At 36.5% G+C, this 13,203-nt stretch overlaps 1 protein-coding gene across 1 annotated transcript in view; it reads right to left on the bottom strand.

Moving 5' to 3' along the window:
• LOC579837 (vascular endothelial growth factor receptor 1) overlaps positions 1-13,203 on the bottom strand; it is a 57,608-nt gene that overhangs the window by 6,053 nt on the left and 38,352 nt on the right. Inside the window, exons 7-22 of the mRNA XM_779931.5 lie at positions 12,622-12,945; positions 11,962-12,249; positions 9,633-9,769; positions 9,046-9,253; positions 8,295-8,603; positions 7,634-7,746; positions 6,522-6,744; positions 5,658-5,948; positions 4,917-5,198; positions 4,411-4,529; positions 4,026-4,164; positions 3,426-3,530; positions 2,154-2,264; positions 1,468-1,778; positions 762-884; positions 415-485 (exon numbers count right to left, since the gene is read on the bottom strand). Of these exons, the coding sequence (XP_785024.4) occupies positions 415-485; positions 762-884; positions 1,468-1,778; positions 2,154-2,264; positions 3,426-3,530; positions 4,026-4,164; positions 4,411-4,529; positions 4,917-5,198; positions 5,658-5,948; positions 6,522-6,744; positions 7,634-7,746; positions 8,295-8,603; positions 9,046-9,253; positions 9,633-9,769; positions 11,962-12,249; positions 12,622-12,945 (3,154 nt within the window). The remainder of the gene's footprint in view (positions 1-414; positions 486-761; positions 885-1,467; positions 1,779-2,153; positions 2,265-3,425; positions 3,531-4,025; positions 4,165-4,410; positions 4,530-4,916; positions 5,199-5,657; positions 5,949-6,521; positions 6,745-7,633; positions 7,747-8,294; positions 8,604-9,045; positions 9,254-9,632; positions 9,770-11,961; positions 12,250-12,621; positions 12,946-13,203) is intronic.

Genomic DNA, 13,203 nt, shown 5'->3' with positions numbered 1-13,203 from the left:
CAACAGATAGGATTTCAGAATTACAGCTGAATACTCACTTTAATAGGACACACTGTTTACCTAGTCATCTTAAGCAGGTTGATACAGTAGAAAATTTCAAGAATCTCTTAAAGACACATTTGTTCGTTTGTTATATTAGAACAATGTTATAACAAAGCAGTTATTCTTTCTTTGCTCTTCTCTCATGTCTGCTATTATTCTTTCTTTTCTCTTTTTTTTCTGAGCGGATAGGGACTTAAATTTATTTTTGTGATATGCGCTATATAAGAATGGTTTATTATTATTATTATTATTTAAAATCTCCAATCAACCGAAGGTTTAACATCATACAGAGAAATGTGCAAGTACTATACATAAATGTCTCAAGTTTTGATTTTACTATCATTAAACTATTGAGGGAGGGGTGATACTCACACATCACTGTAGATTGTGAAGACCTTGTCAAAGATAGATTCAGGAGCCATCCACTTGATAGGAAGTCTTCCCTGTAATACATAATAAAAATAATAATCAATTAATGATATCAATGCACTTAAATAACAACATTACATTTCAAATAAAATGATGAAATACAGTTTCAAGTGTTACACAAGATAACCCATTCTTATTTTTCATTTAACAATTCTTAAAATATATGAATAAACTCGAATACACATGAATTATGGATAACAGACTAATCTCTGTTTACCCTATTAAAACAATTTGATATTTGTATAACACATAATCTTATTATTCAGCAAATCATTACCCATCAAACTTACCCCTGTTTGTGTTACATAGTCAGGATCTGAGTAGATGTCTCGGGCTAGACCAAAATCACAGATTTTGACGATATTATTCTCTGCTAGGAGGACATTTCTGGCTGCTAAGTCACGGTGAATACACTATACACAAACACAAACAAGAAGATAGGAAACAGTTTTAAAGCCTTTCCTATTATTACTGTAGAGTACATACATAATATATAATGTACTCTTGCAACAATTAAAGCATAATAGTTTGGGATCCTAAAATATTTAAATTAGCTTAACTTTGTCATTTTTTATGAAGGGCAAGGCAGTATACACTGTGTGTTCTTTTTGGCATGGCAGCCCCAATATGTGATCATACAATTACAATAAATGCTACATACAAATCCCTTTATATAGCATAGTTCAATGCAATGGATGAATAGATACAGCAATGATTCACATTTATTCTCTGATTGCTTCTGTTAATAATTTACAGTGGACTTCACAAATAACCATCTACCGTCTGTGAAAAAATGTGTAGCTTGTCCATTATTTTACCTCTTATTGACCATCACTAGACCACTCATTTACCATTGCTTCTTATCTATCACTTGACCAATTATTAATTATGACTAGATCAATGGTTGATTACTACTTCACAATTATGTAACCATGGCTTTAAGAACTATCAATAGACCTCTGACTACCATATCTTGACCGCTTTTTGACCACTCACCTTCTTAGAAGTCAAGAACTCCATGCCCCTAGCAACCTGGTATGAGTAGCAGATAAGATCCTTGAGAGTCAGCGGCTGCTCCTTCTCCATGTACTCAAAGACATCATCATCTCCAACCTCCAAGGTGGATCCCCCTCTAGCTCCCATGAAACCATCTCCTCCTCCACGGCTGCTACCTCGCGAGCTCCTGTCTACTGGCCCCATGCAAGCAATGGCAAGCAGGTCTGGCTCTGCAACGTAGTTCTTACGCTTGGTCTTGAGATAGTCTGACAGATTGCCAAATGGGCAGAACTCAGAGATGACGAATAGATCTGTTTGGAAAAGAGACAAATAGAGGGCATTTCTTACCAGGATACTGTTATTTACTATAGAAGAGAATATATACAAATTACTTCATCTGTTTTAATTGTTATCACCACTCATTTTTATGACAATGAATAGATTTTTGATTCATTTGGCAAATAACTTATCTATTCTTGACAAAGATATATGTAAGAGCACCTAGCTTACTAAAATGCAAGCTAAACATGTTACTTTGGTTGCTTCTTTCCTTTTCATCCCAAATGAAAATTTCAGCAAATCCCTCTATAGTATCATTTGTTAAATACCATTAATGACTCTGGGTAACTAACGTATGGTGACATCTGAAAGGAATAAGATAGGGTTTGTAATTGGAGAGTACTAACCTTTCTTAGTGCATGCTCCAAGCAGGTTAACAATGTTGAGATGTGGTCCAATGTGTATCAGCATCTTAAGTTCAGTTAACAAAGCTTTCCTTTCACTATCAGAAGCATCCTCTGTTAATATAGAGTGAGTCAAAATCAGTTTTAGTACTTTGTATTGGAAAGAAATCACATCATCTTAATAATAATAATAATAATAATAATGTTTTATTCAACCAGGGTAGCCACTTCAGTTATGAAACTGCTCTTTCAGCGGGCCCTGCATAACACAATATGTTATTACTACCCTTCTCCAATCTAATGTGCTGAGCGCCTAGCTAGAAGGCAGAAGGTCCCATTGTTATATGTCTTTGGTATGACTCGGCCGGGGTTCGAACCCACGACCTCCCGTTCATGAAGCAGGTGCTCTAATCACTGAGCCACTTTTAATTAACCCACTGCCAACCAGAAACTGGATGCTTCCTGTATTCAGCCTAAGGGAATGAGAGAATTGTGATGTCAACAGGTTATACTACATTTTGATTACTATTGAACTCTACTTCAATTTGTGAAAACAATGTGAGGAATTGTTTCTTTTATTTTTGTCATTTTTTATCCTTAGTTTGTAAGTTTCTCAATATGATGTATTTCTTGGAGGAGAGCAATTAAAGGGAGGTAACAATCTCTGTGGCAGATCATCTAAAAGAAGTTAAATATACCAAACTTCACTGTCAACAGCTATTGACTCATATTATGAATTCTCCTAGTCCTTTTCCTGTACTCTCCCAGAAGAGCGTAGACAACAGAGACTACCCCTCTGTTGTCACCCCACTCACCCTTGGGGCGCTACTCACCTGGCCTGGGTTCCTATGCCCTAGGGATGGTGAATCACACAGAAATGACCAGACCACTAAACTGACCTATCAAATGGTACAGCGCATGTATTACCTAGCTGTAATTTTTTTGTATAATACTAGGGGTTTATACATTACGACTAAATGGAAACACTAAGCAGTTCCAATTTGTGAATTTTAGTTGTCTTACTTTGGCAACAATATCTACTGATCACCAAGTTATTCACACCCCTAGACAAATAACTACCTGTGATATGTTCTTAGGATTCATCTCTATTTTCTAAATACACAAAGAATTAAAATAACACTAAGAAGAAGATGGTGTCAGGAATGGGATATAAGAGACAAACTTCTGAAATAGGAAAATATATGAAATGGATAAAACAATTGCCAATTCCTAAAACAGTACTGGTACTCCTTTCTTTATTGAGCTAGGTCTCACCTTTCAACATCTTGACAGCCACTGTGGTACATGTATCGACCTTGTCAATGCCAAACGCTGAAGATCTCATCACACGACCAAAAGCTCCTCGACCAATCACGGGACCTGATGTATGTATAGGAATAGAGAGAAATATAAATCAAGAAGAAGTTATGGAAAACAATTAGTTTAAAAAATTGTATTAAGAAAATGAGCACGTAAAGTCAGCTTCATCATCAACATTATGAACATCATTGAAATGTTGGTGTCAGGTACCTAATGATAGATTACTGTAAGATTGATATTAGCACAAACAAGGAGAGATAGATAAACAGATATATAAATACATGTACTTTAGAAAGCCCTATGGGCAACAAAAGAACTTAGATAATTTCTTCTTGGATAGATAAATATATACATGTAGATAGACAGATAGATAGACAGATTAATATAAAAATGGAGAGATGAACAGAGAGATGGAAAGAAGTCAACATGAGTGTGTGAGAGACAGAGAGAAAGAGAGAGAGAGAGAGAGACAAAGACAGACAAAGATAAATTCACACTATTCACAAAATATAGAGCTAAATGAATGTAAAACCAAGAAAGAAACATTCTACTGACCTATTTTGAGCCTCTCTCTAGGGAACTCCCATTTGGAATCATAGGGGAGATGTTCACATATGTCTAAAAGATCATTGTACTGTCCAAATGAGATAGGTAGCAACATATCATCTCCACCAGCAATGTACTTCGGTCTTAGCTGTAATAAAGAGAACATATTGGTTTCAAATCATATCGGTTTCAAATCATATTGGTTTCAAATCATATCACCAGCATCTAAAATATTTCAGATCAATGGCATATCAGTTTATATGAAAACAAATTGTTTTCCTCATTAAGCATTACATATGCAAATTAAGTATCCATTTTAAACAGTATATTCACACACCAATTTTCAACACAATATGGATATAAAAAGTTTCTTCTAACAAAATTGTTCTCTCACCTTTTTGATCTTGAAGATGACAATGATGAGAGCAACGACAACAAGAAGAAGCACAAAGACAACACCGAGGGCGGTATTTCTCTTGACATCACCAGGCCCTAATATGGGGCGAGGCATATCTAAAAGGAAGTTTATATGAAGAAAAGGCATTCAATTTTATATACAATGCGGTAAGAATTGGCAAACATTGGAGCAGAAAACTCTTTTATCTAAAATGAAGTCATTTTTAAGGCATTTTTTTTACTATGATCTTTCATTTCCCTTGAATCTTACAGATACCAAAGAATGTATTGAAAGCCAGGATGGCATTAACTCATATACTAGCTGTTACATAGAGTTAATGCTCTAATGACTCTCAGTAGAGGAGCTCTGGAGATGTTTGATGTTTGACCTAAGAATGTATGATTTTCAATAAGAAGTCTATATCCCACCGCTGCCACTCTTAATTCTTGATTAGGATTTCACATAATACAAGATTGAATAAAGGTATTTGTAAGGCAACTCACCTAGTTTGATACTGACAGTACGGGTGCTACTACCCAGTCTGTTGGTTGCATTGCACAGGTAAGTACCCTGCTGATCTTTCTGCACATCATGGAGCACCAAGACACCCTCAGTGCTGTTGTACATCTGTGCTGGTAGGATGCGCATTTCACTGGCTTGGTCTTTAGGTTGGTGATACCAAACAATGGTAGGCTTGGGGTTGCCTCCATCATGACAGGTTATGTTTGCTGTGCCTCCCATGGCAACCAATTTGACATCCTCTTTCACTCTCATGTATGGTTCCTCTGATGGGACAAAATACCAATTAAATGAAATCGAATCCAATGATAAGATAAAACATATTTTTATTCTTTGGTCAGTTCAGTTAACCATGAATTGTATTTCAAAATAGCATATAAATCTCTTCCCATAGTCTAATTTCATCCCCCTATATTTTATCATTTTATACTTAATAAGTATAATATCTCTTTGTGATATTGCTTAATTTCATTCCCTTCTGCATGTCCATTCTCTTTCTGATACTGACCACAATGTTTTGCTGCCTGGCAGACCACCTATAGACAAGCTTCCATCATTAAGATTGGCCTTTGAGAAGTACTTCTCAATGCATTTACCTACTAAAAAACAGTGGGCTGCTATGGTCAATATCTTTCAAATGAAGAATGTATGCGTATCATGTTACTCTAATATGAGCACTAGGGTTTTACTCTGCAGCGAATATAGATTTAAGAAAGTTGACTTACCTAATATAATGATGACTGCTGAACTGTTGACCTGCCCTCCTGCATTGCTGGCCACACAGCAGTAGAGTCCACTATCTACCATGTTAATCCGGGTCCTTCTCAGTGTAGACACAGCATGATCATTAGGTAGCACCACAATACTGTCCTTTATCTCAAGTTTGCTACCATCCTTAAACCATGTGATCTTAGGGGTAGGGAAACCAGATGCCTCACACTCAAGAGTGAAATCCTTCAGGCTCTTATTAATCTCTTCTGTCTCCAATCCCATTATCATCTCAGGAACTCTGATAGCTACAATAGAATTGATTTAAGAAAAATTCCTTTGACTTGATTTGATTTGATGTTTGCAGTTTACAGAAAGCATGATTCGTATCTATTAGTTTATCTCAGCATCAGTAAAAGTGTTGGTTAGTAAAGCAGGTTTGACATAACAAAGAAAGAAAAACATGGATAAATGCAGATATAAGCCTTTGAACTTGAAGAACATAGGCCTACCATGATAAATATATTATATCTGATATGTTTAAAGTTGAATCAATCAGATTTGTGATTCCACCGCCCTGTCTCAAACTATTAAGAACTGATTGCACATCCCCTCATCAATTCCACAGTTCCTGCAACTGCTATCAATCTCAAGTTAATTGGATATCAATTTGGATTCACTGCAACTATTTGCAAGACAGGTTTAAGGCCAAAACAAGCAAACATTATACTTGCACTGTAGCATGAACCTTCTTTGTATCTCTGCTATCCATGATACTATAAACAAGAGGAAGTTATATAAAGCCGCTTTACACAGACTTATCACAAGGTTAATTAGGTTCTCAACACATTAATCTAGGTTTCTGAATCTTGCTAGAATACCTTGTACTTGTACTGCAGCCTCAACCTCCTTGGTATCTCTACTATCCAGGACACTGTGAGCCAGACAGATATAGATCCCATCATCAGAACGCCCCATGTCCTGGATGTGAAGCTGGGTTACATTGAAATCACCATCGGAGTAAGAGGTGATGGTCACACGTTCCTCTCGAGGTCGTAGCAGTCTGCTCTCATTGGTGGATCCATGGCTTCTTACGACAAGCCACTGTGATTGACAAATAATTGGATATTTCATTTGCTACACTGAAGGTACTAACAAAGGTACTATATTATGAATTGTCATCCACTGGAATACACAAAATGATCATTCTTAAAGTCTGGAGGCAGAAATGTATTAATTTTTCTTTTACTTTGCTTTGTAATCATGAACATTTAAAAAATAAAACATTTCTATAGCGCTTAAAACAACAACAAAAATAAGCGCTTGACACAATAATTTGTTAAGATACGATGGTCTTGGAAAGTAAGCTGATTACCCAATAATACTCCAAGGAATTTTATGGCGATGATTAGATGGATAGATGGATAGATGGATAGATGGATAGATGGACAGAAAGATCAATAGATAGATACATACATTCTATGTATGAGATAGCAAGAGGAGAGACAGAACTTGAGTAGAGGTCGACAGAGAGAGAGAGAGAGAGAGAGAGAGAGAGATGTACAGACTATATGTTTGACAATATTGCATGATTGAAAGGCTATAGCTATTCCAAAAGCTCTTACATATTACAATTAGCTTTTATACACTCAATTTTGTGTTACATTTGATCTTAGAAAACTGTTGTTGATTCTTCACCAAGATATGCTTGTACTGATCAGTGTGGCAGAGGAATAAGGGTATGAGATGACAGCAAGTTATAATAATTATAATTGCTTATATAGCACCTAACACTTACTTTATCAGAAGTCCCTAAGTGCTGTACAATAATTACCCTGGCTTTAGCAGTGCAGCTGTTACGCGCGCTGCGTTTCAAGGAATAAATTCATACCAGGTCCCCATTTACTTCAAATGGGTGGAGTGTGGTAAATGTAGATCAATGTCTTACCAAAGGATATTAGTAGATTATGTAGATTCTTATGTAGATTCTTACCTTGATGTTGTCAAAGATATGTGAGCTGCTCTTACAATGAAGTGTTAGATTTCCTTTTTCTTCAACGATAGTGGTCTCTTCTTGCCCTTCGATGGTCAAGCCTTCTTCAACATCTAAAGAAGATAGCATATACAACCTGATTTAGGCACTTCTCAGTAAAAAAAAACATGAATGATATCATATATAGCATATAAAACATTAATGAATAACAAAATCTTTATAAAGATAGTCACTATGTCATGCAATAAACGAAAATCCATCCTTATTAACGAACTACCCTAAAGAGAAGCAGAAAAATCAGAAAAATAGACTGGTGAAGGTTTGAACAAAATCTGATAAAGTAATAAAGCTATGAAAGTTATAATCGCTATAAGTATGGGAATTTCAAATAGGCTGAGTCTGTAATGTCACTGTTGTAAGCATACTGTTGACATTCGTGGATATCAGTAGAGTATACCTAATGAGCCTATAAAGAGGGCCAGAATCGTTGGAGTGATGAAGTCAAATGTGAAGCATAAATAAGCCTCCACTTGTGAGGAACCAAAACCTAACATCAGGAAATATGCCTCAATGCTGATCCTTAACACACAGTATTTTTAGAATAATTGTTTAAGAAAACCAAATGACATGCTTGAAATGAAGACTCAAGAGCTAGGCTTACCATGAACAACTACTCTGATGGTAACACTCTCCTGGACATCTCCATTGTCTCCGATCAGGGTGTAATTCCCTGCATGTTGAGCATTGATGTTGAGCAGCTTGACCTGAGCAACATCCTGCTTGATACGACTCTTGAAGAGATATTGATCAAGAGCGTCCACCTCGATGCCATCTTTGAACCAGGTGAAGTCAGCGTTGGGGAAGTACTTCAGATGTACCATGATCCGATCACGATCTTTAGCATGTTCCTCACCGCTTACTAGCTGCATCAACTCACCTTTCAGTGGCTCCATGTGAATATAGCCTTGGTCTAGAGATTAGAGAAAGAATCAAAGTACTTAGGCATTGGACCATGACTACATCTTTTATAATGTAATAATGAAAATAAGTTAGAAAAAAAGTTACAAGTAACTGATTAAACTGCTTCATAGGTATTGAAAGTGACTCTTGATTATTCAAAGTCATGATAAGAAAGTAAAATTCACAAAATTCAGCAAATGGCATATTTCTGAGCGATGCCAATTGTTTTTGCAGAAGTAGCCCAAATAGAGACTCATTCCTGCTGAAGCCAAGTTAAGAGTCTGCAGAATCAGAAAAAGCATGAAACAAGATATAAAATCAGGTAAAATCCTGAAGACCAGCATCCCTGATTTCAAACAGGTTCTACTAAGCAGACATCTAGCAACCCTTTCCACCTAATTACCATCTACCAATTATCCAACCATACTTTCTGACCCAATACAGGTACATACCTAATATGCTAACAGCATGTGTGGTGCTTCCATTGCCATTGTTATTAATGACAGTACAGGTGTAGGTACCATTGTCTATTGGACTGGCTTGAAAGACAGTCAGCGTCCCCTTGAATCTCCTGAAGGCACGCGTAGAATCTCCAACCTCTGCCTGCAGTTCTCGGGAACTTTTCTCAGTCCGATAATTATTGGGATTAGCGTTGGGGTTCTGTTGGGAAGGAATGGATGGTGAATAGATCTGAACTAACTAGATCAACAGTTAGAATCTAAATTGTAATTCAATCACTTCCTCATTTCCTCTCTTTTTAGAGACTATCATAAAATTAAATACCCTTTGGGACATATGACTCACAAGCATAGCTTTCACTAGAGGCCCCTCCATATTTCAATCTTCTTCTCTTTTTTCAGTCTTTTGATTTAATGCATTCAAACAAATCGATATGAGCTCTCAATTTCTGCTTTTTGTCTCTGTATAAAAGATTTCATGTTTATTTGTACCATATACTTTGTGAAATCATTTTAAACTGTGAAATACAACTATGTGAATTATTGTGAAATATGAAACTAAAACTGAAACTGAAACTTACATGAAGACCTGGATAGTCCCATTTCCACCTGATCTGGATTCCAAGGGGTGATTCTACATTGCAGGTAACATTGAATGTATAACCTTTGACCTGCTCGATGGGACCTTGGATCTGCGGAGCTGGGACAGGTGCCTTTGCTGAGAGAAAAAGAATGAGGTAGTTTATACAACCGTTGTTTCAAAACTCAAATTAAATATGGTCTAAAAACTTGGAAAATATCATAATGGAGTAAATGTAAACAGGAACTCCATCTTATTATGAACAAAGTGCTTTATTAGAAAATGCAATGGGAAAAGGTGACTGAAGATGAGGAGTTTGGCCCTGATGCATGCATAATTGCATCCTTACAGTTAAGCTATCAAAACAAATTTGTAAAAACAAATCTAAAGATGTGGTCATGAAATTGTATTTTGCTTACACCACTATATGCAATATTCTGTGTCAGCTAGGGTCTGTGTTTGGTACATAAGAAGCATGGACATTTCATGAGAGAATATCTTTTGATTGATTCAGGGATGCAACTACATCAAAAGCAGAAACAGATCTCAAACATCAATCATGAGGGGGAGGGTTTTGGCTGCAAACTGAGATGATATCTAGAATCCAAACAACTCAGGAAACGTGAATTACAATGCAATTAAGGGCCTCTTCCTAGTTGAAAGCAAACATATACAGGTATCTTCATTTGGCATTCAATCAACTTTGTGGATTTCTTTTATTGTTCCTGGAAACGCTGACCCTGGTATGATTGACAATTGAGTGAGTTCATAAAAAAAAAAACTTGGATAACTTCAGAGAAAATAGTACAACCTTGTCTTGTGTGCTTAAAGGGCTTCCGATGCTAAGATAGCCCACAAATAAATCTGAACTCACTCTTAAGATGTTTGATAAAGAAAGTATATGGCAATGAAATGACAAGAAAATAGAATCAAAATATATGTGTTTAGTATGAGTAATGACAGAATTCTGGAAGGCAATGTAAACCATTAACAATGGATTCTTCTTTAGGAACATTTTTTTATTTCTAGCATAATATCTAGGTTACGGATAAAACTATTTCCAGATTGACTTACACGTTACCAACCCCTCCCCTTCCCCTTCCCCAAAACGAGAGGAAATTGAATTCATGTCAGACTAATGTGGAAGAATGGAACATATGTTAATGTCTTTGCAAATGATTTTGCAAATCAGCCATTAGCTACCATAAGAATTCAAAAACCATTTCTATTTCAATCTAAATCTTTCACATCTCCGATGGTGGATTTGATCATCTTCCTGTCTCAGACTACCTACCAGATCAAGAGGGTAAAGTGAAGATTAATTACGACAGAATTTGTGATCATTATAATTTGCATACAGGCTCCCATAGAAGGCTACATAGGCCTGTACTTGCTAGGAATGACACTATATGAATGAGGTTACCATTCTATCTTCTCTGTACCTGGTTTTGACACTTTTCAAAGTAGGTCAGCTTTTAAAAGTCTTATCTCTGACTTAAAGGACAACCCATTTCAGCACCTTAGACCTTCCAAGGATATTAAATACGTTTGTCATCATTGATGTCATATGAGTTGTTATGACAACAAGACCTGACCATATACACTTTAAAACACACTCCTTAATTCTTTTTGAAAAACAGAGATAAGGAGATTTTGTCTTAACTTCATATGTTAAAGACCGAGTGTGACATGATTGTAAAATGAAGTCCATTCAGATAATAGGAGTACTGAGATTCATACACACTAGTATGAAGGGCTAGAAATATCCAGGTACTTACAATCTTTGAACTTTCATAAATCAAAGACATTAGGGTTATCTTGTTTCTTTTGGTGGAAAATTACAACCCTTCACATCAAGCGGATCCAGGATTTCTTAGGGGAGGGGGCCCAACTGTTTTTTTTTTATGCTTCCAAAAATTTGAAAATTGCGCCGGTCAAAAAGTTGCTCAGTGGGGGGGGGGGGGGGGGGGGGGGGGGGTCTTTTGAAAATTGAAAATCGTACGAAATGTCGCTCAGTTGGCGTAGTGAGCACTTTTTTCTTTTGGTCAAAAAAATAATTAAAGAGGTAAAAAATCGCGCCACTGCTTCAATGGTCTGTCTCAGCTAATGTCATCACATCAATGTTTGCAACACATTGCTTTACAAGAGTAGGGCTTATGAGGCAATCATTTGCAGTATGCAAAACATTGCTTTACAAGATTAGGGCTAATGAGGCAATCATTTGCAGTTTGCAACATGGCATCTGGAACCACTCTAAAAACAAAAGTTGACAATATTCAGACAAGGAAAGTAAGAAGGTGAGTTCAACAAGATAAACAAAAGATACTCACGTTCAAAGTTGAGAAGGATTTTCTTGATCTGTGTAAGGTTGCCTTTCCTGGCCTTGCAGATGAGATTATCGTTATACTGGGTGTGCTTATAGTCACCAGGTACTTTGAAGCCTACTCTAGGATCGTAGGTGATCACAGATCCCTCTTCTGATAAGATCTCATTGCCGTACTCTAGAGTGACGTTGATACGAGGATCAGTCACGGTACATGGGATGGTGTAGGATGAGCCAGTGATGATTTTGGCCCAGTAATACCAACCATTGATGGTAAACAGCTTCATGGCATCAACTGGTATGTTCAAAGGTAGACAAAAAGCACAAAATAGAATATACTCTTCTGTTTGATAAAAGCTACACATATATTAAACATATTATATACTCTCATTTTGTTATATATTATATAGTCAAATCACTTTTATACTCTACGGTCAAACAAACATTAGAATTTCTATCATTTTAATATTCACCATCAAATATAATATTACAAAATAGTATTATGTCCTGCAAAGATCTGCATTGTAAAAATCATGTTTGGAATATCTTTCTCTGTGGATATGATCAATACAACATTAGAAGGTTTTCAATTGGTATTACTATCCTGCATCAAATAAAGCTAATGCCCGCCAGGTTCCAAGCAAACCATATGCCATGGGTGACTTACCATCAGATGTGATATAGGCATAAACCTCTGCGCTTGTCTCTGGCGTGAGTCTGTCTGAGAATCGTGAGTAGAAGCATCGATAGAAACCAGTATCTTTGTAACTGGCATTGGATACTTTCAGGGTGCTGGTAGATTGTAAGGCCACAGGACAGGTAGGACATTCAATGGATCTTTGTTCTACTCGCTCAGTGGCATCCTGAGGCCAGGACCAGTCTATTGTTGAGGACCCAGTGCAGCGGAGTTCCAGGTTCTGGTACTCGTTTTGTATGATATGGGAGTTGTTGACATGGATGATGGGAGGACCTTTACTATGTAACTGAGCATCTGGGTAAACAAAACAGGCATAACAATATTCCAATAGTCATTTGATAAACATACTGAATTTTTTTTAAATAGTTCCATACATATAATCACATGATACAGTACTCAAGACAGAACAATTATATTACCAAACATGGAAAATGTCTAATAAAATAAAATACAGTTTATGTCATATGTGCAACAAGAAAGACAATCAAAATGTTTCAAATAGCAATTTGAAGGCTCATTTTTTATATTGATTCAAGTCTAGGGAACAATGTA

The sequence above is a fragment of the Strongylocentrotus purpuratus genome, unplaced genomic scaffold (assembly GCF_000002235.5).
Source record: "Strongylocentrotus purpuratus isolate Spur 01 unplaced genomic scaffold, Spur_5.0 spur5_scaffold_11, whole genome shotgun sequence".
Classification (NCBI taxonomy): domain Eukaryota; kingdom Metazoa; phylum Echinodermata; class Echinoidea; order Camarodonta; family Strongylocentrotidae; genus Strongylocentrotus; species Strongylocentrotus purpuratus.
The sequence above is the reverse complement of the archived record's forward strand: the minus strand, read 5'-3'. Positions and strand labels throughout refer to the sequence as shown.